Source organism: Leptopilina heterotoma, unplaced genomic scaffold (assembly GCF_015476425.1).
Source record: "Leptopilina heterotoma isolate Lh14 unplaced genomic scaffold, ASM1547642v1 Lhet_14, whole genome shotgun sequence".
NCBI classification, from domain to species: Eukaryota; Metazoa; Arthropoda; class Insecta; order Hymenoptera; family Figitidae; genus Leptopilina; species Leptopilina heterotoma.
This window is the reverse complement of record NW_025110859.1, coordinates 3,184,252-3,205,269: the sequence shown is the minus strand read 5'-3', so window position 1 is coordinate 3,205,269 and position 21,018 is coordinate 3,184,252. Positions and strand designations below refer to the sequence as shown.

Genomic DNA, 21,018 nt, shown 5'->3' with positions numbered 1-21,018 from the left:
TGATGTAAACCAACCTTAAACAATTCAAAAATTTAAGCAGCAATATCAATAAAATAATTTTATATTTACTTTGTTAGAATTATTTTTACATTCACTAACTTTTTTCTTTAAACAATTTTATTTAGGATTTCAATTTTAAATTATCCATTATTTGAAAATGTCAAATTTTTGAAAATATCATTTCCTGCTATGTTCAGATGGGATTACTTTGTTGCTGTATTCACATTATGGAGTATACGGTGTCATAAAAAATTATGAAACATTAATTTGTAAATATATTTAATTTTAAATACAATTTAACATTGGTAAATTATTAATAATAATAATTGTAAGAGTTCCACGAAATTTTCAGAAAAATACGAATTCTTTACATTATTTATATTTTACAGTAAAAATCAACAAACATGAAGCAAATTTTATGTGGAAGATTTGGGTAAGAATTTCAACATTATTTTTATTTTTATAATAAAATAGTTGACAATTATTATTTACTTGCGAATCAACATCGTTTATTTGAGGGAAAAAAAGTATTAGTTTATTTATTCTCAACTATTACTTTATATCAAATAGGATCAATACGATTTTTTTACCGTTTTGTAGGTTATGTTCACTATCAATCATTTTTATTTTGATATTGAAAAAAAAAATATAATTTCGACATTTTAATTATTTTTCTGAATGAAGATTTTAATAATTTATTAGATAAAAAGGGTAATTTTAATTATTAACTTAATGGAAATGATAAATATCGGTTATTATAGGAAAGTACTCGGGGAAATTGAATTAAATATTCATTAAAAAAAACGACAAATTATTAATTATAGGTGAAACTTTTACGCTGTGTCTATTTCGCCCGCAAACGGGCGAAATAAGAGTGATGAATTATTTCGCCCGTCACTAAAAATACGTAGGTGGGGGACAACGGGCGAAATAAGAGCAATGAATTATTTCGCCCGTTATATAGTTATTCCTATAATACCATTGAAAAATTTTTAATTTTTAAGGTGAATGACAGAAATGAAAAGAAGTGTGTTCAAGTCAGGTTAGTAACCTTCACACCAAATTCAAATAATTATGTGTAGCTCATTTTTAAAAAAAGTACAGTTTCTTTATTTAAGTTTTAAAATGAATTTCACACTTTCACACTTTCTTTAAAAAAAATGTTTTTGTCAATCAAAATAAAAAAAAATAAAATTATTTCTAAATTTTTCTTTCAAAAATAGTATCATAAAACTTATTTTCCAAATCTGAGTTAATATACTTTTGAACTGATTTGAACAAAAATAATAAGAATTTTCTAAAAATTAATGTTTTTAGTCTACATAGATAGGTAGAAAAAATATTAAAATACATAATCTAGTTTATTTTATAAAATATTATGTAGAAAATTACTAATGAGCACCAAAAATATTGATAAATAAAGAAAGTTTGTGAATTATTATAAAAATTCACAACTTTTTAAGTTTTTAATTCAATCTTCACAAAAATATACAAGTGTCAAGCTAACCTTTTTCCCATTAAAATTAATTAAAAAACCAAAAACGGGCGAAGCAATGTGTAATTGCTACTTCGCCCGTTTGACATATTTTTTTTACTTATTTTTCATGATGGGCGAAATAATTTACTATTTTTATTTCGCCCGTTTCCCCCTACTCACTAATTTTTCATGACAGGCGAAATAATTCATCTCTCTTATTTCGCCAGTTGTCCCCCACCTACGTATTTTTAGTGACGGGCGAAATAATTCATCACTCTTATTTCGCCCGCAAACGGGCGAAATAGACACAGCGAAACTTTTATATATCAGTTTTAAATCTTTATTTCTCTGCAGGCGAAATATTTTATTGAGATCAAAATCATCTCGTAAAGCAGTATCGATTATAAATTCAAAAAGTTTAATGACAGGAAGATTAACAAGGCCTTTACTTGCTTCTCCACATCCTCGTTATTTTTTAAATCCTCATCGTACATATGGAATGTTTATCACCAGAGTATTGAGAGGAGCTTTAAAACTACGCTACATTCTTTTAGGTGGAGCAATAGGTGGAGGTGTCACTGCACAGAAGGTAATAATCTATATTAATAATAATCGTTGTATTCCGGTAATCTGTTCGCACTTTGAAGTTTTAAGACTTTTATCAACATTTTTTTCCATAATTAAATTTTTTTTTAAAAAATATAATTAAAATTTTATTGAAAATAACTTAATTCTTGTTAAGATTTTTATTAAAATTCTTTAAAATAATCGAATTGTTTTGAAGAATTTCGTCAATATTGTTGAAAATAATGAACTTTTTCAAAATAATTTTTACTGAAAATTTTTAAAGTAATTGAATTTTATGAAGAATTTATTTATTTTCAATAATTGCAATGAAATTCTTTGCAAAAACTCAATTTATAAATAATAAAAATTTTCGTAAAAAAATTCAATTATTTTTATACAAATAATAAAATTCTTATCAGAATTTCACTTATTCAATAATTTCAATTATATCAGTAAATAGAAAATTTTCTCCTGGAATTTAATTACTTTAAATACAATTTTCGTAAAATCCTTCACAAAAATTCACTCAATATTTAAAATTTTACAAATAATTAATTATTGTCAGAAATAATTAAATTTTTAATGTGCTGAAAATCATTGAATTCTTTTAAAATATTTATAAAAAAATTTGAATATAATTGAATTTATTTACAAGAATTATATCAACAATTTTTCAAATAATTGAATTCTTTCAAGAAAATGTAATTAAAATTGTATTGAAAATATGTAATTTAATTCTTGGCAAGATTTTTATTAAAATTCCTTAAAATAATGAACTTTTTTAAAATAATTTTTACTGAAAATTTTGAAAATAATTGAATTTTATGAAGAATTTTCCTATTTATAAAAATAATTGAAATGTTTCGAAGAAGTTATTAAAATTTTAGGAAATAACTGAATTATTTTAAAGAATTTTATAGAAATATTTGAAAATAATTTAATTCTTTCGGGAAATTTAATTACAGTTGTTTTGAAAATAATTCAGCTTCTGTAAAGAATTTTATTAAAATTAATTATCTATATTCAAAATAATTGAATTCTTCAGAAGAATTTTATTATTTGTAGAAAATAATTGAATTTATTCTAAATGTATTAAAATTTTTTTAAAAATTGAATTCTTCCGAGGAATTCAATTAAAATTGCTTTGAAAATAATTGAATTCCTGCAAAGAGTTTTACTATTTATAAAAATAATAGAATTCTTGCGAAGGATTTATTAAAATTTTAGAAAATAATTGAATTCCTCTGAAACATTTTATAACGAATTAAGAAAATAAAATTAAATTCTTTCGCGAAATTTTATATTGAAAATAATTGAATTTTTGCAAAGATTTTACTATTTAAAAAAATAATTGAATTATTTAGAAGGTTTTATTAAAATTTTAGAAAATATAAACAATAATAATTAATTTTGTACTTTAATAAGTGAATTTTTTGAATTTTGATTATGAAATTATTTGAAACTTTATATTTGAAAATAAAATTTTTTGTAATTTTCATAATAATAATACATTGAATTTTTTCCTAGAAATTTTATTAAAATTGTATTAAAAATAATTGAATTTCTCAGAAGAATTTTATTATTTACAAAAATAATTGAATTCTTAAGACAAAATTTTACAATTTATAAAACTAATTGAATTGTTTCAAAGAATTTTTTATCAGAATTGTTGAAAATAATTGAATTTAAATAATATTATTAAAACTAATTGTATTCATTCGAGAAATTTAATTGAAATTGTATTGAAAATAATTGAATTCCTCCGAAACATTTAATTATTTATGAAAGTAATTGATTTTCATTGAAGGATTTTATTATTTATAAAAATATTTTAATTCTTGCGAAGAATTTTCTTATTTATAAAAATAATTGAATTGTTTCGAAGAATTTTTTAATTTATAAAAATAATTGAAAAGTTTCGAAGAATTTTATCTGAATTTTTGTAAATAATTTATTTTTTTTGAAGGAATTTTATTAAAAATTTTGAATATAATGATTTTTTTAACAGAATTTTATCAAAATTGTTTAAAATACCTAATGAACTTTTTTTAAATAATTTGTACTGAAAATTTTGAAAATAATTGAATTTTATGAAGAATTTCTTTCAAATATTTAAGATAATAGTTTTTATTATTAATTCTAATTAACAATTTTCCTATTAAATTACATTAAAATTATTCATAGAAAATTAAATTCTTTTAAACAATTTTATCATAGTTTTTGTAAATAATTACATTTTTTTTAAAGAAATTTTTTAATTTATAAAAATAACTGAAAAGTTTCGAAGAATTTTATCTGAATTTTTGAAAATAATTGAATTTATATCAAAATTCTTGATATAAATATAACATTTTTTAGTTTACAAAATAATAATAAATGGAATACAACGTTCCGCACTCTAGCGCGCGTATCATTTTCTCAATTAAATTAAAGTAAAATTTTCTATTACTTAATTATGTTAAAATAATAATTAAAATATAACATTTTTATTTTATTTATTTTATTTTATTTCAAGTATCAACGGGCTTACAAAATAAAAAACGCCCTTTCGTACAAAGTACTAATATATAAGAAAAGGAAAAAAGAGAAAGAAAAGAAAAAAAAGAATATTAATTACAATGAATAGTTAATTAATTATTTGATTACGCTGTGTAATATTCAAATAATAAATTGCGTAGGGCAGTGAGAAATCGTAGAGTTGAATTATCGAAAAAATTTAGATTTTGTATTATTTAATTGTTACAATATTAATAACAAAATTTTAGAAATATGAAGAATGGAAAGAAGCCTTACCAGACATGAGTTGGGTTCAAAAATTACTTCCTAAAGATCAAGAATGGCAAGACGCGACTCAATCTATTATTCAATTCAAAGACAAAATGATAGGAAATGTGAATATAGGTTTGTAGATAAATTAATTACTATTTTCAACTTTGGAGTTTAAATTTATGGAAAGGAAATGTTTCTTTCTCAAATTAAATTAAATAAATTAAACTTTCAAAGAAGGTAAGTAAACAGACTCCAGGGTTGAAAATTTCAAATTTGCTAATAATTTTCCATCGTAAACAAAAAAAAAATTCATTTGCCATGAAATATTGGCAACTGCGAACAGATCCACGATTGAAGGAGCTTGGGGAGGCAAAATATCGAGAATATAAGATGTGGTTTGACCAGAGATTGGATAATGCAATTAAAGCGGCAGAAAGCCGCAAAAGCATTGATCAAAATGGCAATTCTTCAAATCGTGAGTCGATTTTTGTTGTTGTTTTGGAAATGCCTCCTTAATCCAATCCCTGTCCATCGAAAATTAGAATTTTATTCATTTCTTTTTTCAAATTAAAAATATTATTCTTCAATCTAATATTAATTGAAAAAAAATTCTTTAGCTTTATTTTTTTTAATTGCTTTTGTGTTCGTGTGACAAATTTTCGCCCTTATTTTCTCTGAGGAATATTTTTAATTAAAAGTTGCCAAAAATATATTAAGGCAAATGAATACTCGAAGTAAGTTAGAGATAAATTAATTAGTGCTTATTGATTCATTAGTTTTTGATTAATATAGTAAACATTAAATTCTGCTATTAAATTAACTTAAAATTGGATTAATTAGAATCGTTTCCTTTTAATCAGAAAAAATTTCGCTCTTGAAAACATTTTTTTCTACTTGCATGATTTGGAATGTGAAGTGTTTTTCTTTAATTTTCACTTTTCTTTTATTTTTAATGATTAATTTGGTCTGTTCTGTTCAGGTATGTTTGACGTGATCTCGACTGTAGCAAACCAAGTTTACTCAGGTGTGTAAAATACGTAAATTAAAACTAAAAAAAAAGACTAAAAATAATTGACAGACTATAAATAGAATTGTCCGTCCATTCAGTACATTTGACTTTTCGTAAATGACTTTTATTTTTGAAAATAACTCAAAATTTATTATTTTTAATGCATTTAAAACTGAATGGGACAGACCTATTGCTTTTTTATTTTTATTTGTTCCTGCACATTTTTTTCAAAAAAATATATACATAATGTTTTCTCTCACGTGAAAATTATAATTTAGTAATTTAAAAAATTACTAAACAAGTAAAACAATTTATTACTAATTTTATAATGTATTAAACATTTTTTTTTATAATTTTACTATATTGTAATTGACTAAAAAGTTAATAATTAATTTTTAAATAAAAATTACCAATTAGAAATACTAAATTTAAATTATACTGTATTATTTTAAATACTAATATTTACTGTAGTTTTGTACTTGCTATTCGTTTCATATTATATTATTGTAATATTTAGAATATATATTTAATAATCGAATTTTTAAAACAGATACAAAGGATGAATTTCTAAAGAATTCGGTAGTTCAAGCTCGACCATTATTAAACGATAGTGTTCAAGAAGAGCGTCGAAAAGCTCGTAGGTATAATTAATGTAAAATGTTCTGAATTTATAGTATAAATTTTTTTTCTACGATAAATAACAATTTTTCTTTTTATTATTAATGTTCAGAATCATCACAGCAAAGAATGGATGCAATGCAGAATGAACTTATACAAATTCAATTAAAATATCAACGAGAATTGGAAAGATTGGAAAAGGAAAATAAGGAACTTCGCAAGCAAATGTTATTGCGAGGAAATCAAAAACTTAGTAATCGAAAAATCAAAGTAAGCACAAATTTTTCTTTACATTCATTTTCTTACATATTTTTCTTTAAATATTTTTCATAAAATATTTTTCTAAATTATTTTCATAACATGCTGTTTTTGAAAACTATTTTAAATAGTTTACTTAAATTAAAATTTAACTATAAAACATGAAGATATCGATCACTCCGAGTCTTTGACTCGGAGTGATCAATTTATTTCTGTTTTATAATAATTAAAGATAGCCCAGTGATAAAATAATTATTTTATGTTATAAAAATATCGTACTCCTTCAAAATTATTTTCATAATTTCAATTCAATTATTATTTCCAAGAATTTGTAACTAAAATTCTTCTAAATCAATTATTTTTAATAATTTTCTAAAAAGTTCTTTGAAAATTCTCAAATTCATTTGTTTATAATATTCAATTTTACGAAATTTCAATTATTCGTAAATTCTTCAATTAAATATATATTAGAAAACAAAAACTTCAAATAATGTAGAAAAAAATTCAATTAAACTATTTCAAAAAAAATTAATTTTAAAATTCAAATATTTCTAAAAATTTACGCTATATTGCTTTTAATATTTCATTATTATCTAAAATTTTAATTAAATTCGTTTTTAAATCAATTTTTATTAGAAAATTCTAATAGAATTCATTTATTTAAATACAAAAATATAATTGAATTTCTGCAATATTTTGTAATTTCTCCAAAATTAAATATTCTTTTAAGTGTTTTTAACTAAAATTCTTCTATGAATTTATTATTTTTAATAATTTTTTAAAAAGTTCTTTCAGAATTTTCAAATTTATTTGTTTACAATTCAATTTTACTTTCAATTATTCATAAATTCTTCAATTAAATAAATATTAGAAAATAAAAATTTTAAATAATATTAAAAAATTTCGATTAAGCTTTTTGAACAAAATTAATTCCATGGAATTTTAAATAAAAGTATGAAAAATTCAAATTTTCAAAAATTTTAATTTTTATTAGAAAATTCTACGAGAATTCAATTACACATTATTTTATCAACAAAATTTTTAAATAATCGAATTCTTTCGACGCATTTTAATAACATTTTTAAAAATTATTACATTTTTCGAAGAATTCGATCAAAATTGTATTTAAAATAAATGAAATTCTGCAATGAGTTTTATTTTTAATGAAAATAATTGAATTATTGCGTAGAATTTTATAAAAAAGTTTCAAACAATTAATTTTTTTTGAAAAAATTTATGCAAATTTTATTTTTAATAATTGAATTCATGTAAAATTTTCATTATTTTAGAAAATAATTGAAAATTCGTGTAGAACTTTGTCAACATTGTTTTTAAATAATTGAATTCTTTTGGGAAATTTTATTAAACTAAACAAATTATTGAATTAAGAAAAATTTAAAAATACTTGAAATTTTGCAATGAATTTTATTAAAATTTTTGAAAATAATTGTATTTTATTACTTTTGAAAATAATTGAATTCTTGTGATGAATTTTGTTATTTATGAAAATAATTGACTTCCTCCAAATGATTTTATTATTTATGGAAATAATTAAATCCCTGAAAATAATTTTAAAATTTATGTAAATAATTTAACTACTGCGAAGAATTTAATTAGTAATATCAAAATTTTTGTTTAATGATTGAATTCTTTTGGGAAAATTGATTAAAATAGTAAAATATTGAAAATAATTAAAATTTTGAAATTAATTTTATTAAAATTTTTGAAAATAATTGAATTTTGCAATGAATTTTATTAAAATTCCTGAATATAATTTAATTTTGTCGAAGAATTTTATTATTCATGATAAAGATAATTAAAATGATCACAATTTTTTTTAGATTTTTTGAAAATAATTGAATTTTTGTGAAGAATTTTATTAATTTTGAAAATAATTGAATTTCGGCAATATTTTGTAATTTCTCCAAAATTATATTTTCTTTTAAGTGTTTTTAACTAAGATTCTTGTATAAATCTATTATTTTTTAATAATTTTTGAAAAAGTTCTTTGAGAATTTTCAAATTCATTTGTTTACAATTCAATTTTACATTCAATTATTTGGAAATTCTTCAATTAAATACACTACCGTCCGTGAGTATCAGGACGCCCCTTTTTTCATGAGTGGAAAAATGCTTAAAACGTAGAAAATAAGAATGACGAAAATTTTACGTATTTTTTTCCTGAAAGCTAATGAAATTATGAAAAGACTGACACCTGATCGAAGAATTTTCGTTGACTATTCTGTCAGATACAGAAAAAATACTGGATTTTGCATGCTTTTCGTAATTTTTTAATTTCTCGAAAACTAATTAACTTTTTTTAGCGTTCTTGGTCTTGTTTCAATCTCTATTTAATGTAGAATCTAAATTATTAACTGGTATTTTGAAATAAATTTTTCCAAAAAAATTTGAAAGCGTAAAAGTAGGATTAAAAAAATTTTGAAAAACAGATTGACACTTTTTCAAAAAAAAAAAAAAATTTTAAATTAAATAATTAAGTAATTAAAAAGTTTTTTTGAATTTTAGTATATCTATTAAATGAACATATTTTGCATTGACCTTTTTGACACTTTAATATTCATGATAATTTTTTGAATTTTTTTAATCCTACTTTTGCGCTTTCAAATTTTTTTGGAAAAATTTATTTCACAATATCAGTTAATAATTTAGATTCTACATTAAATAGAGATTGAAACAAGACCAAGAACGCTAAAAAAAGTTAATTAGTTTTCAAGAAATTAAAAAATTACGAAAAGCATGCAAAATCCAGTATTTTTTCTGTATCTCACAGAATAGTCAACGAAAATTCTTCGATCAGGGGTCAGTCTTTTCATAATTTCATTAGCTTTCAGGAAAAAATTCCAAAAAATTTTTTTTGAATAATTGACTTCTCATAAGGAGTTTTATCAACAAATTTTCAAATAATTGAATTCTTTTGACGAATTTTAATAAAAGTTTTAAGAATAATTACATTTTTCTAGGAATTCCATTAAAATTGTATTAAAATTCAGCATTGAGTTGTAATGATTGTTAATTGTGAGGGATTAGCTCGTCGGTCAGGGTTCGTTAAAATATTGGAAATTAACAAGTTCAATTACAGAAACATAGAAAACGTGTATTTACAAATATTTACAAATGATAAAGAAACTAATTAAACGTATAAAAATCGTCAAATCGCGTGAAAAACGTAACGGAATCTAATTAAACGAGGAAACGTCGGTAACAGCGGAAACGTAATTATCGGTCGGTGCGCGAATTCTTTAATTCGCGACTTCGTGAAATTTAACGCGGGGACGGCATTTTTACCTTGCGGTGGAACCGCTTGTAAAATCGCGAAGTTTACGGTAGAACCATTTCGTGACAAACGCAACTTTTATTCGTCGGCGGTGAAAAACCGCTTCGAGACTATCGCCTCCTGGTGCCTATGGTAAAACCATTTCGGAGTAGAACTCCTTCGGCTCGTGGTAGGACCACTTAGGGTAGAACCCTTTACTGCGGTAGAAACCGCCTCGTCTCGCATTTTTGTGCTGCGCTCCAGCTTTTATAGGCCGTCGGGAACACAGGACTAGTCGTCGCCGTCTGGTGGGGTGATGCGCGCGCAATTCACAGGATCGTAACTATTAATTCGCGTACCCAAGTTTTCAAATTTACAGAATAACTTGTTTCGAAATTAACTATTGTTACAGAGTTTTATTATTTATAAAAGTAATAGAATTCCAAAAAAGAATTTTATTTACGAAAATAATTGAATCTCTGTAAAAATATTATTATTTATGAAAATAATTGAATAATTTGGAAAAAATATATAAAAAATTTGTAAATAATTGAATTCCTGTGAATTTTTTTTATTATTTTATGGAAATAATTAAATGTTTGCGTTGAATTTTATTAAAAAAGTTTTAAATAATTGAATTCTTTTGGAAAATTTTATTAAAATAACAAATATTAAAAATCATTGAATTGAGGAAAATTTTTGAAAATAATTGAAATTTTGTCCAAGAATTTTATTAAAATTTGTGGAAATAATTGAATTTCGAAGAAGAATTTTATTATTTCTAAAAATAATTGAAATTTTGACGAGAATTTTTTTAAATTTTTGAACATAATTGCATTTTTGCGAAGAATTTTATTATTTTTGAAAATAATTGAATTTCTACAATCATTTGTAATTTCTCTAAAATTCTCCAAATTATATCGTACAATTTACGAACCTAGTTCGAGCCCTGCAATTTATAAAATACAAATAGAAACGAGAAAAAAATGAATAAATGATGATTCTTTTTATTGAATTTTGTAGAAATCTCTGATTGACATGTACAGTGATGTGCTTGATGAACTTAGCGAGTACGATAGCGCATATTCGACAGCTGATCATTTACCTCGAGTTGTTGTAGTTGGAGATCAATCGTCGGGAAAAACTTCTGTTCTCGAAATGATTGCACAGGCGAGAATTTTTCCCAGGTAATAGTTATACGATTTATTAATTTTCATTTTGTTTATTAGGTAATTTCGTTTAATTTGAAAACAAGTAAAATTAAAATCAATTAATTTCACGATTTATTAATTTTTATTTTCTTTATTAATTTAGTTAAAATTGAAAGGAAATAAAGTTAAAATCAATCAAACCACTTAATTTTTTCATGATTTAATGATTTTTATTTTGTTTCTTAATTCAATTAAAAGAGAAAGTAAATAAAATTAAAATCAATGAAATCAAGGAATTTTTTCATGACTTATTAATTTTTAGTTTGTTTATAAATGTAGTAAAAATTGAAAGCAAATAAAGTTAAAATAAATAATTTAATTAATTAAATATATTTATTTTTTTAAATATATATTTTTTTCTTTAATAGTCTAATTAAAATTAAAATTTCCGTTCCGCAGAGGTGGCGGAGAAATGATGACAAGATCACCTGTAAAAGTAACTTTGAGCGAAGGACCTTATCATATTGCACAGTTCAAAGACAGTTCTCGAGAATTTGATTTATCAAAGGAATCGGAATTGGCTGACTTAAGAAGAGAAGTGGAACTTCGCATGAAAAATAGTGTTAAAAATGGAAAGACTGTCAGTCAGGATGTTATTGCGATGACAGTGAAAGGTCCCGGTCTCCCTCGTATGGTCCTCGTTGATTTGCCTGGAATTATTAGCGTAAGAAAAATTCCAATTTTAATCTAATTAAATTTAACTTTTTTTCTTGTTTCTTTTAACAAGACTTATTCTTTACTATTTTTATATTTTAATTTTTATAATTGATAGATTGATAAAATGAAAAGGAATAGATTTTAAATTTGAATTGAATTTGAATTGAATTTGAATTGTTTCTAGACGGTGACAGTCGATATGGCGGAAGATACTCGAGATGCGATTCGTCACATGACTCAACAATATATGAGTAATCCGAATGCAATTATTCTTTGTATTCAGGATGGTTCTGTGGATGCTGAGAGGAGTAATGTCACTGATTTAGTAGCTCAAATGGACCCTTCTGGCAAGAGAACTATTTTTGTTTTGACAAAAGTGAGATTTTCTTTCAAAATTATCTTTTTTTCGTTTCATAAATCTTCTTCTTCTTCTATCTATATTAATAATAATCGTTTTATTTCGGTAATCTGTTCGCAGTTTGAAGTTAGTTGCTGTTTGCTTTTGTTTCCAAACTTTTTTTTAAAAATGTTTCATTTTTAATATTTTTAATTTTAAAATTAATGTATTTAATTTTATTAATTTTATTTTATTTATTTATTTAATTAAAATCATTGAATTCTTGCAAAGAATCTTATTAAAAAATTTGAAAAGAATAATTGAATCCCTTCGAAGAATTTTTTTATTTATGAAAAAATAATTGAATTTTCGCGAAGAATTTTATTAAAATTTTTAAAAATCCTAATTAAATGCTTTTGAAGAATTTCTATAAATCTTTTTTAAATAATGGAGTTTCTTTAATAATTTTAATTGAAAATGTTGGAAGCAATTGAATTTTATTAAATTTCAGGTTTCGCACTCATCTACTAAAACCTACTATTTACTACTTTTTTTACGTTACGCTACTATTTAACTACTTTTTTCAGATTTAAGCCACTAAAAGCTACTTTTTCTGTTTTTTTTGAAAATTTACACTACTTTAAATTCGCTAATACTAGAAATGAAAAAACTATTCTAAAAAATTATAATCAAATTCTTTAAAACGATTCGATTATTTTAAAAAATATTCAAAATTCAATTATTTTTAATATCTAGTGTTTTCATAAAATTTCGCAAAAGAATTCAATTATTTAAAAACAAATTGATAAAATTCATCCAAAATTCAATTATTTTCATAAATAATAAAATTTCAACAGGAATTCAATTAATTTAAAATGGAAATTTCAAAAAAATTTCGAAAAAATCAATTATTTAACAAAATTTGTATACAATTTTTCACAATAATTTAATTACTTTAACTAATAATAACATTTTTCATGGAAATTCTAATTTTTTAAAAAAATATTTCATAAAATTCGTAGCAAGAATTCAATTATTTTCATAAAGAATAAAACTCATTAATAAATTTCAATTATTTTTAAATCCTACTATTTTAAATTAATTAATCGAAAAATTCAATATTATTTTCACAAATAAAATTTTCCACAAGAATTCAATTATTTAAAATAAAATTTTCATAATATTTATTAAATTTCGAAAAAATTAATTAATTAAAACAATGTTTATAAAATTCATATGAAGAATTGAATTATTTTCAAAAATAACGCAATTTTTCAACAAAACTTTAATTTTTTTTAAACATTTTAATGAAATTTTTGGTCAATAATTCAATTATTTTCATAAATAATAAAATTATTCTCAGGAATTCAGTTATTTAAAAAAAATGTTTTTTTTAAATTCTTTGGAAGAATTCAATTATTTTCATAAACAATAGAAATCAACACAGGATTTCAATTATTTTTAATACAATTTTACAGGAATTGCTCAAAAAATGATATTATTCTTTTAAAAATCAAATTTCAATTCCCCGGAATAATCAATTATTTAAAAAAATGTTTTTTTTTAAATTCTTTGGAAGAATTCAATTATTTACTAAAAATATTAGGATTTTTCACAGGAATTCAATTATTTTCAAATATTTTAATAAAATTGTTCGAGGGAAATCAATTATTTTAAATACAATTTTAATTAAGTTTTAATAAAATCCTTTCCAAAAATTCAATTATTTACATAAATAATTATGTTAAAGAATTCAATTATGTCGATAAATAACAAAATTATTCCCGAAAATTCAATTATTTTGAGACATTCTAATAAAATGCTTTGCAGAATTAAATTATTTTTAAAAGTAATAATTTTTTTCTCGGAAATTCAATTATTTTAAAAAATTCTAATACAATCGTTCGCAAGAATTCAATTATTTTCATAAATAATAAAAATAATGCATAAATAATAAGAAAAATTTAATAAAATGACACACAGACATTCTATTATTTTCAAAACTTTTAATAGAATTCTTTGAAAAATTTATTTATTTTTAATAAAAATATGTCGAAATAAATCAATTATTTTAAAATTTTTATAAAATTCTTCTTAAGAATTAAATTATTTTTATAAATATTTAAATTCTTTCATTAATAGTAAAATTCGTTATAGGAATTCAATTTATTACAAGGATAATAAAGAAGTAAATATTTTTAATAAAAATTAGGAAAAAGTCAGGAAAATAAAATATTGAATGGAATTCTTGGCAGTTATGTGAAGTGTCTAAAAACGACTTTTTTGGTCGTCAAATTTAATTTTTCGATAGCTACTTTTTTACTACTTTATTTTTAGTTTGAAAGCTACTTTTTGCTACTTTTTAAAAATTAATTATCGAGTGCGACATCTGAAATTTATATTGAAAATAATTGACTTACTGAGAAGAGTTTTATTATTTATAAAAATAATTTAATTCTTGAGAAGAATTTTACTATTTATAAAAATAATTAAATTGTTCCAAAGAATTTATTAAAATTTTAGGAAATAATTGTATTATTTTGAAGAATTTTATAGAAATATTTGAAAATAATTAAATTCTTTCGGGAAATTCAATTACAGTTGTTTCGAAAATAATTGAATTTTTTAAAGAATTTTATTAAAATTAAGTATCTATATTCAAAATAATTGAATTCTTCAGAAGAATTTTATTATTTTTAGAAAATAATTGAATTTATTTTAAATATGTATTAAAATTTTTTTAAAAATTGAATTCTTTCGAGGAATTCAATTAAAATTGTTTTGAAAATAATTGAATTCCTGCAGTTTTACTATTTATAAAAATAATTGAATTCTTGCGAAGGATTTATTAAAATTTTAGAAAATAATTGAATTCCTTTGTAACATTTTATAACGAATTAAGAAAATAAAATTAAATTCTTTCGCAAAATTTTATTGAAAATAATTGAATTATTTAAAATTTTAGAAAATACAAACAATAATAATTAATTTTGTACTTTAATAAGTAAATTTTTTGAATTTTGATTATGAAATTATTCAAAAATTTATATTTGAAATTAAAGAATTTTCATAATAATAATACATTGAATATCACGTACCGCGCGTAAAATTTGCTAGTTTTTAATATTTTATTACACTTTTATTCTTAATAGAATATTAAAAGAATATTTTTTTAAATAGGTGGATATGGCAGAGGAGAATTTAGCGAATCCTGATCGTCTAAGGAAAATTCTCTCGGGGAAATTGTTCCCTATGAAAGCGTTGGGTTACTTTGCTGTTGTCACTGGGCGAGGACGACAGGAAGACAGTATTCAGACAATAAAAGATTATGAAGAAAATTTCTTTAGAAATTCAAAGTTATTTAAGTGCGTAAATATCTAAATATTCTGAATGAATTATTATTATTTTTTTTATTTACTTATGTACAATTTTCATTACAAATTTGTAATTATTTTTTTCATATTGTTTCGCAGAGATGGTTTAGCAATGTCTAGTCAAGTAACGACGAGGAACTTGAGTATGGCCGTGTCTGAGTGTTTTTGGAAAATGGTTCGTGAAACAGTCGAGCAACAAGCGGACGCTTTTAAAGCCACAAGATTTAATCTTGAAACTGAGTGGAAAAATAATTTTCCAAGGTACTGAGTAACTTTTATAAGTATTTTCAAAATTATTCTAAATTTAAATAAATAGTTTTTAGTAATATTTTTAAAATTTATTTTAAATTTAAATAGTTTTAAGAAATATTTTTCAAAATAAAGTTTGAATTTAATTTGTATTAATATGATTTTTTTTCATACTTGAAATTTGTTTCAGGCTACGTGAGCTTGATCGTGATGAACTTTTTGAGAAGGCGAGAGGAGAAATCTTAGACGAAATTGTTAATTTGTCCCAAGTTTCGCCAAGACATTGGGAAGAAGTATTGATGGCGAGAATTTGGAGTAAAGTCAGCATGCACGTTTTTGAAAATATTTACTTACCCGCTGCCCAAAGTGGAACTCCAAGTAAGTTGTAAATTTGATTTTGATTTCAATTCCGGAAAGAAAATATGAATAAAATCAAAATATTTTGAAAATAATTTTATTTTCTTTTAATATTTACATTTAATTGGATAATAATTATTTTATTTAATAATTGGATAATGATTATTTCATTTAACAAGTGTTTAATAATTATTTCATTTAATTATTGGATAATGATTATTTCATTTTACAAGTGTTTAAATAATTATTTAATTTTCAGGTACATTTAATACAACGGTGGATATAAAATTAAAACACTGGGCGGAACAACAATTACCAGCCAAAAGTGTCGAAGGTGGCTGGGAATGTTTAAAACAGGAATTCGAAAAATTCATGTCACAAGCGCGTTTGAATACTGATCACGACGATATTTTCGATAGTTTGAAGAACGCAGTTGTTGACGAAGCAATGACCAGACACACGTGGGAGGATAAAGTAATATTTCTCAAAATTAATTTGTTAACAAAATTTTCTTGTTAAAATAAATAAATAAGAAATAAAATGCAGAAAATCAAAAGAAAAAAAAAGAATTAATTCTTTTTTTTCCTTTTGATTTTCTGCATTTTATTTTTGATTTATATTTTATTATTATTAATATTTTATTTATATATTTATTATTAATAGTTATAGTTATAGTTATAGTTATAGTTATAGTTATAGTTATTTAATTTTTTTTTGTTTATATATTTTGTTATTAGTAATAAAATTTTATTTTTTTCCATTAGGCGTCGGATATGTTGCGAGTAATTCAATTGAATACTCTAGAAGATCGGAATGTCAGCGATAAACGAGACTGGGATCAAGCAGTTCGATTTTTGGAAAATTCAGTGAAGGAGAAATTGCAGAATACGGAGCAAATATTGCAGGAAATGTTGGGTCCAAATCGAAAGCAACGTTGGCTTTATTGGGAATATCAAAGTGAGGAGCAACAAAGAAGAACGTCGGTGAAGAATGAACTCGATAAAATTCTCTACTCCGACAAGGTATAATTAAAATCAATTTTAAAAATGTTTTATTTCTGTCAACAAATTAGAGGCAATAGTAAAATAAAAAAGTATATAAAATAAATAAAATAGAAAAATAAGTAAAATAAAATTATTAAAGTTATTAATTGAAATTTTGTTTTTTACAGAAACATGCGCCAACTCTGACACAAGATGAATTGACAGCAGTTAGAAAGAATATACAGCGAAACGGTTTGGAAGTTGATAATGAATTTATTCGCGAAACATGGCATCCGGTTTATAGAAGATTCTTTCTACAACAAAGTTTATCGAGGGCCTACGATTGTAGGAAAGGATATTATCTTTATCACACTGGACACGATCAAGAGGTAGAGATTTTATTTTTCTCCAAAAAGTTCTACTTTTTAAGGCTTCACAGTCTGTTCCCTATTTCCCTAAAAGTCCCCTTTTTTTAATTTTGGCCCCTAAACGTACCCTATTTTGAAAATTTCTCCTATTCTTTTCGTCGCAGGAAATCAATTATTTTCAATAATTTTTAAGTAATTCTGCAAAAGAATTCAATTATCTTGATAACCAACAAAATTCTCCCCATAAAATCAATTATTTTAAGGATTTATAATGAAAATCTTTTCCAAAATTCAATTATTTTGATAAATATCAAAATTCTTCTCAACAATTCAATTATTGTCAAAATTTTTAATTAAATTCTTGGCAAAATTTCAATTATTTAAACAAAAATTTAATAAAATACTTTGCTCGAATTCAATTATTTTTATAAATTCTCGTCAAGAATTCAATTATTTTTATAAATAACAAAATGTTTCGCCAAAAATTCAATTATTTTCAAAAATTTAAATAAAATTCTTTGCAAAATTTTAATTATTTTCAAAAGTTTTTCGCTATTCAATGTTTTTAAATATTTACTATTTTCATAAAATTTATCAACAGATTTAATTATAGAAAAAACTTATTGATAAAATTCTACGAAAAGATTCAATTATTTTCATAAATAATAAAATTTCATTTATGAATTCAATTATTTTTATCGCAGAATTTCAAATATTTTTAATACAATTTTTAATTAATTCCTTGAAAAATGCAATTATTATTAAAAATTTTATTAAAACTTGAGGAAAGAATTCAATTTTAAGAAACATTTAATTATTCAATAAAACAATAAAATTCGTTGCAATAATTCAAATATTTTTTTAAAAACATTTAATTCGTCACAGAAAATCAATTATTTTCAAAAATCTTTAAGTAATTTTGCAAAAGAATTCAATTAGCTTGATAAACAACAAAATCGCATAAATTCTTCCCATAAAATCAATTATTCTAAGGAATTTTAATAAAATTCTTTTCCAACATTCAATTATTTTGATAAATATCAAAATTCATCAAGAAGAATTCATCATGAATTCAATTCTTTTAAAAAGTAATAAAATACTTTGCAGAATTTAAATTATTTTCAAAATTTTTTTTTAAATTTTTCTCAAGAATTAAATTATTTTTATAAATAAATAGGGAATTTCTTCTCAAGAATTAAATTATTTTTAAAAATTTTAATAAAATTCTTCTCAAGAATTCAATTATTTTTTTAAAAAATTAATAAAATTCTTCAAAAAGTTTTCAATTATTTTCAAAAATTGTTATAAAATTCTTTAATATAATAAATTTCATTAAAATTTTAATTAAATTCCTTATAAAGAAATGAAATATTTTCAAAAGTTGTTACAATTCTTCGTTAAAATTAAATTTTAAGAAACATTCAAGATTATTTATTTTTGTATTTAAATAATTGATTTCTCGTAGAATTAAATTATTGTTTTTTGTACTTTTAACTAACAGTTCTGTAAAATTAATTTTTTTGAAAAAGTTTAATTGAATAATAATTGATGTTATTGATTTAAAGTAGAATTTTAGTTAAAAATTCTAGAAAATGTTAATTGAATTGAAATGAATAATTTTGAAGAAATTACATTAACAATATTCTTATAATAATAAACTAATGATTTTGTCAGTCGGTCATCTTTATGTTTTATAATAATATTCTTATGACGTTGTTCAATTTGAAAAGATTTGAATTTGAAATTTTTGAAAATCTTAATTCCAATGAAAAAAAAATGATTAAATATTTATTTTAAATAAAACTATATTGATGTTTTCGAATAATTTTACTTTTGAAGAAATTTGTAAATAAATTTAATATAACATTTTTTTGAGTATCTAATAATTTTTAGAGTGAATCAGAATATTCTTTAGGGTCAGGGAGAAAGTCAAAATTGTGTTTGGAAATCAGGGAAAAGTAAGGGAAAAATAAAGTTAAAGTTTTGTGGCAACCCAGTATAAATAAATTATATTTTTATCTTTATTTAACCAATTTTTATGGTCCCCTATTTTTTATTTTATTTTTTAATTTTCAATCCCCTATTTCCCCTAAAATACTTTTTAGTGTCACTGTGAAGCTTGACTTTTTAATTTTTCTTTTATTTAAAATAATTTTTCAGTTTTTTTTTAAAAAAGTGATCTCCTTTCTTTTTGGAATTAAAATAAAAAAAAAATTTCCAATTTCATTTCAGATGGAATGCAACGATGTGGTTCTTTTCTGGCGAATACAGCAAGTGCTGAAAGTGACAGCAAACGCAGTAAGACAGCAGATTATGAATAGAGAGGCGCGAAGACTTGATAAAGAGATTAAAGAAGTGCTAGAAGATTATAGTCAGGACAATGAAATAAAACAGAAACTCTTAACCGGACGAAGAGTAACGCTTGCCGAAGAACTCAGTAATTATTACATTTTTCACATTTAATATCTCTTTGTTTGAACGAAATCTTGTTTTAATTTCAATTCATTTATTTATTTTATAAAAATATAGTTATCAATTAAAAATATTAAATATTCAGTAAACTGTAACGTACTTTTTTCAGTAATCAATATAGATCGATTGGAAAAAATTTCGTTCTGTAAAACATTTAAACTATAAATTTCTATTTTTTATTTACTTCTAATTTAATTTCCAATTATTTTTACAATTTAATTTAATTTAAAAAAATCTACAAGAATAATCAAACTCTTTTCAGAACGAGTGAGGCAAATTCAAGAGAAATTAGAAGAATTTATACAAGCTCTCAATAAAGAGAAATGAATGGAGATGGATAAAAGTCGATCAGGCCAAAGTCGTAAATGAAAGAAAAATAATAACAACAGCAACAAACGCGTGGTTAACCCCAAAGATGAACTGTTAACTCGCGAGTGTGTGAATTAATTAATTTCATTAATTGCAACTGTGCGAGGTTCACTCCACAACATCAATTTTGGACTAGTGATTTATTTCAAGTACAAAATATCACAATTTCATTATCGACCGAATACCACGAAGCAAGTTTTTCAAAATATTCATAAACACAATTTTTCTTTTTTACAATAAAAATTTTCAACAAGGATTGAACTAAAAAATTTATATTGATTTTTTATATTTTACAATTCTTTTTTATCATTATTTTAAAAAATCTGAATATACATAATTAATGAATTAAAGTATTTATTAATAATAATTTTTTTCTATTTTAAGTTCAGTCTATTTGTGAATTAAACAAAAATTAATTTTTCCCATGCGAAAGAAGTGATTAAACATTAAAATTGTGCTTTTATGAATATTATGTAAACTTTTATTTCTTTTACATACATTAAGATCAACATCGAATTTTTATTGTTTCGCGAAAATTTATTTTCTTTATTTATTATTTTACATTAAGAGGGAAAAAATTCAGATTTATCACTGACTGAAGAAGAGAAAAACAGAGGTAGAGAAATTTTTGTAATATAGAAAGTGAAATGATTGTAAAATCGATTGATT

At 22.2% G+C, this 21,018-nt stretch overlaps 1 protein-coding gene across 3 annotated transcripts; it reads left to right on the top strand.

The window, feature by feature from the left end:
* Positions 1–204: 204 nt before the first annotated feature.
* Positions 205–20,351, top strand: LOC122497830 (dynamin-like 120 kDa protein, mitochondrial). 3 transcript variants are annotated; one of them, XM_043605167.1, is made up of 19 exons: positions 205–305; positions 390–433; positions 1,832–2,066; positions 4,810–4,945; positions 5,157–5,288; positions 5,793–5,837; positions 6,373–6,459; positions 6,553–6,710; positions 10,996–11,159; positions 11,583–11,847; positions 12,025–12,216; positions 15,358–15,542; positions 15,651–15,812; positions 15,991–16,178; positions 16,417–16,631; positions 16,922–17,179; positions 17,329–17,529; positions 19,741–19,945; positions 20,243–20,351. In XM_043605167.1, the coding sequence occupies exons 2-19, from the start codon at positions 405–407 to the stop codon at positions 20,305–20,307; spliced, it is 2,922 nt and encodes a 973-aa protein (XP_043461102.1). In that variant the 5' UTR covers positions 205–305; positions 390–404; the 3' UTR covers positions 20,308–20,351. The 3 variants fall into 3 exon arrangements, with proteins under 3 accessions (XP_043461102.1, XP_043461104.1, XP_043461103.1); XM_043605168.1 differs by having other exon boundaries at positions 232–269; XM_043605169.1 differs by lacking the exon at positions 5,793–5,837.
* The last annotated feature ends 667 nt before the right edge of the window (positions 20,352–21,018 follow it).

Coding starts and splice junctions, on each gene's coding strand:
- LOC122497830 (XM_043605167.1), top strand. CDS start 405: ATGAAGCAAATTTTATGTGGAAGATTTGG. Junction 2,067..4,809: donor GAGGTGTCACTGCACAGAAG/GTAATAATCTAT, acceptor ACAAAATTTTAG/AAATATGAAGAATGGAAAGA. Junction 16,179..16,416: donor TGCCCAAAGTGGAACTCCAA/GTAAGTTGTAAA, acceptor TTTAATTTTCAG/GTACATTTAATACAACGGTG.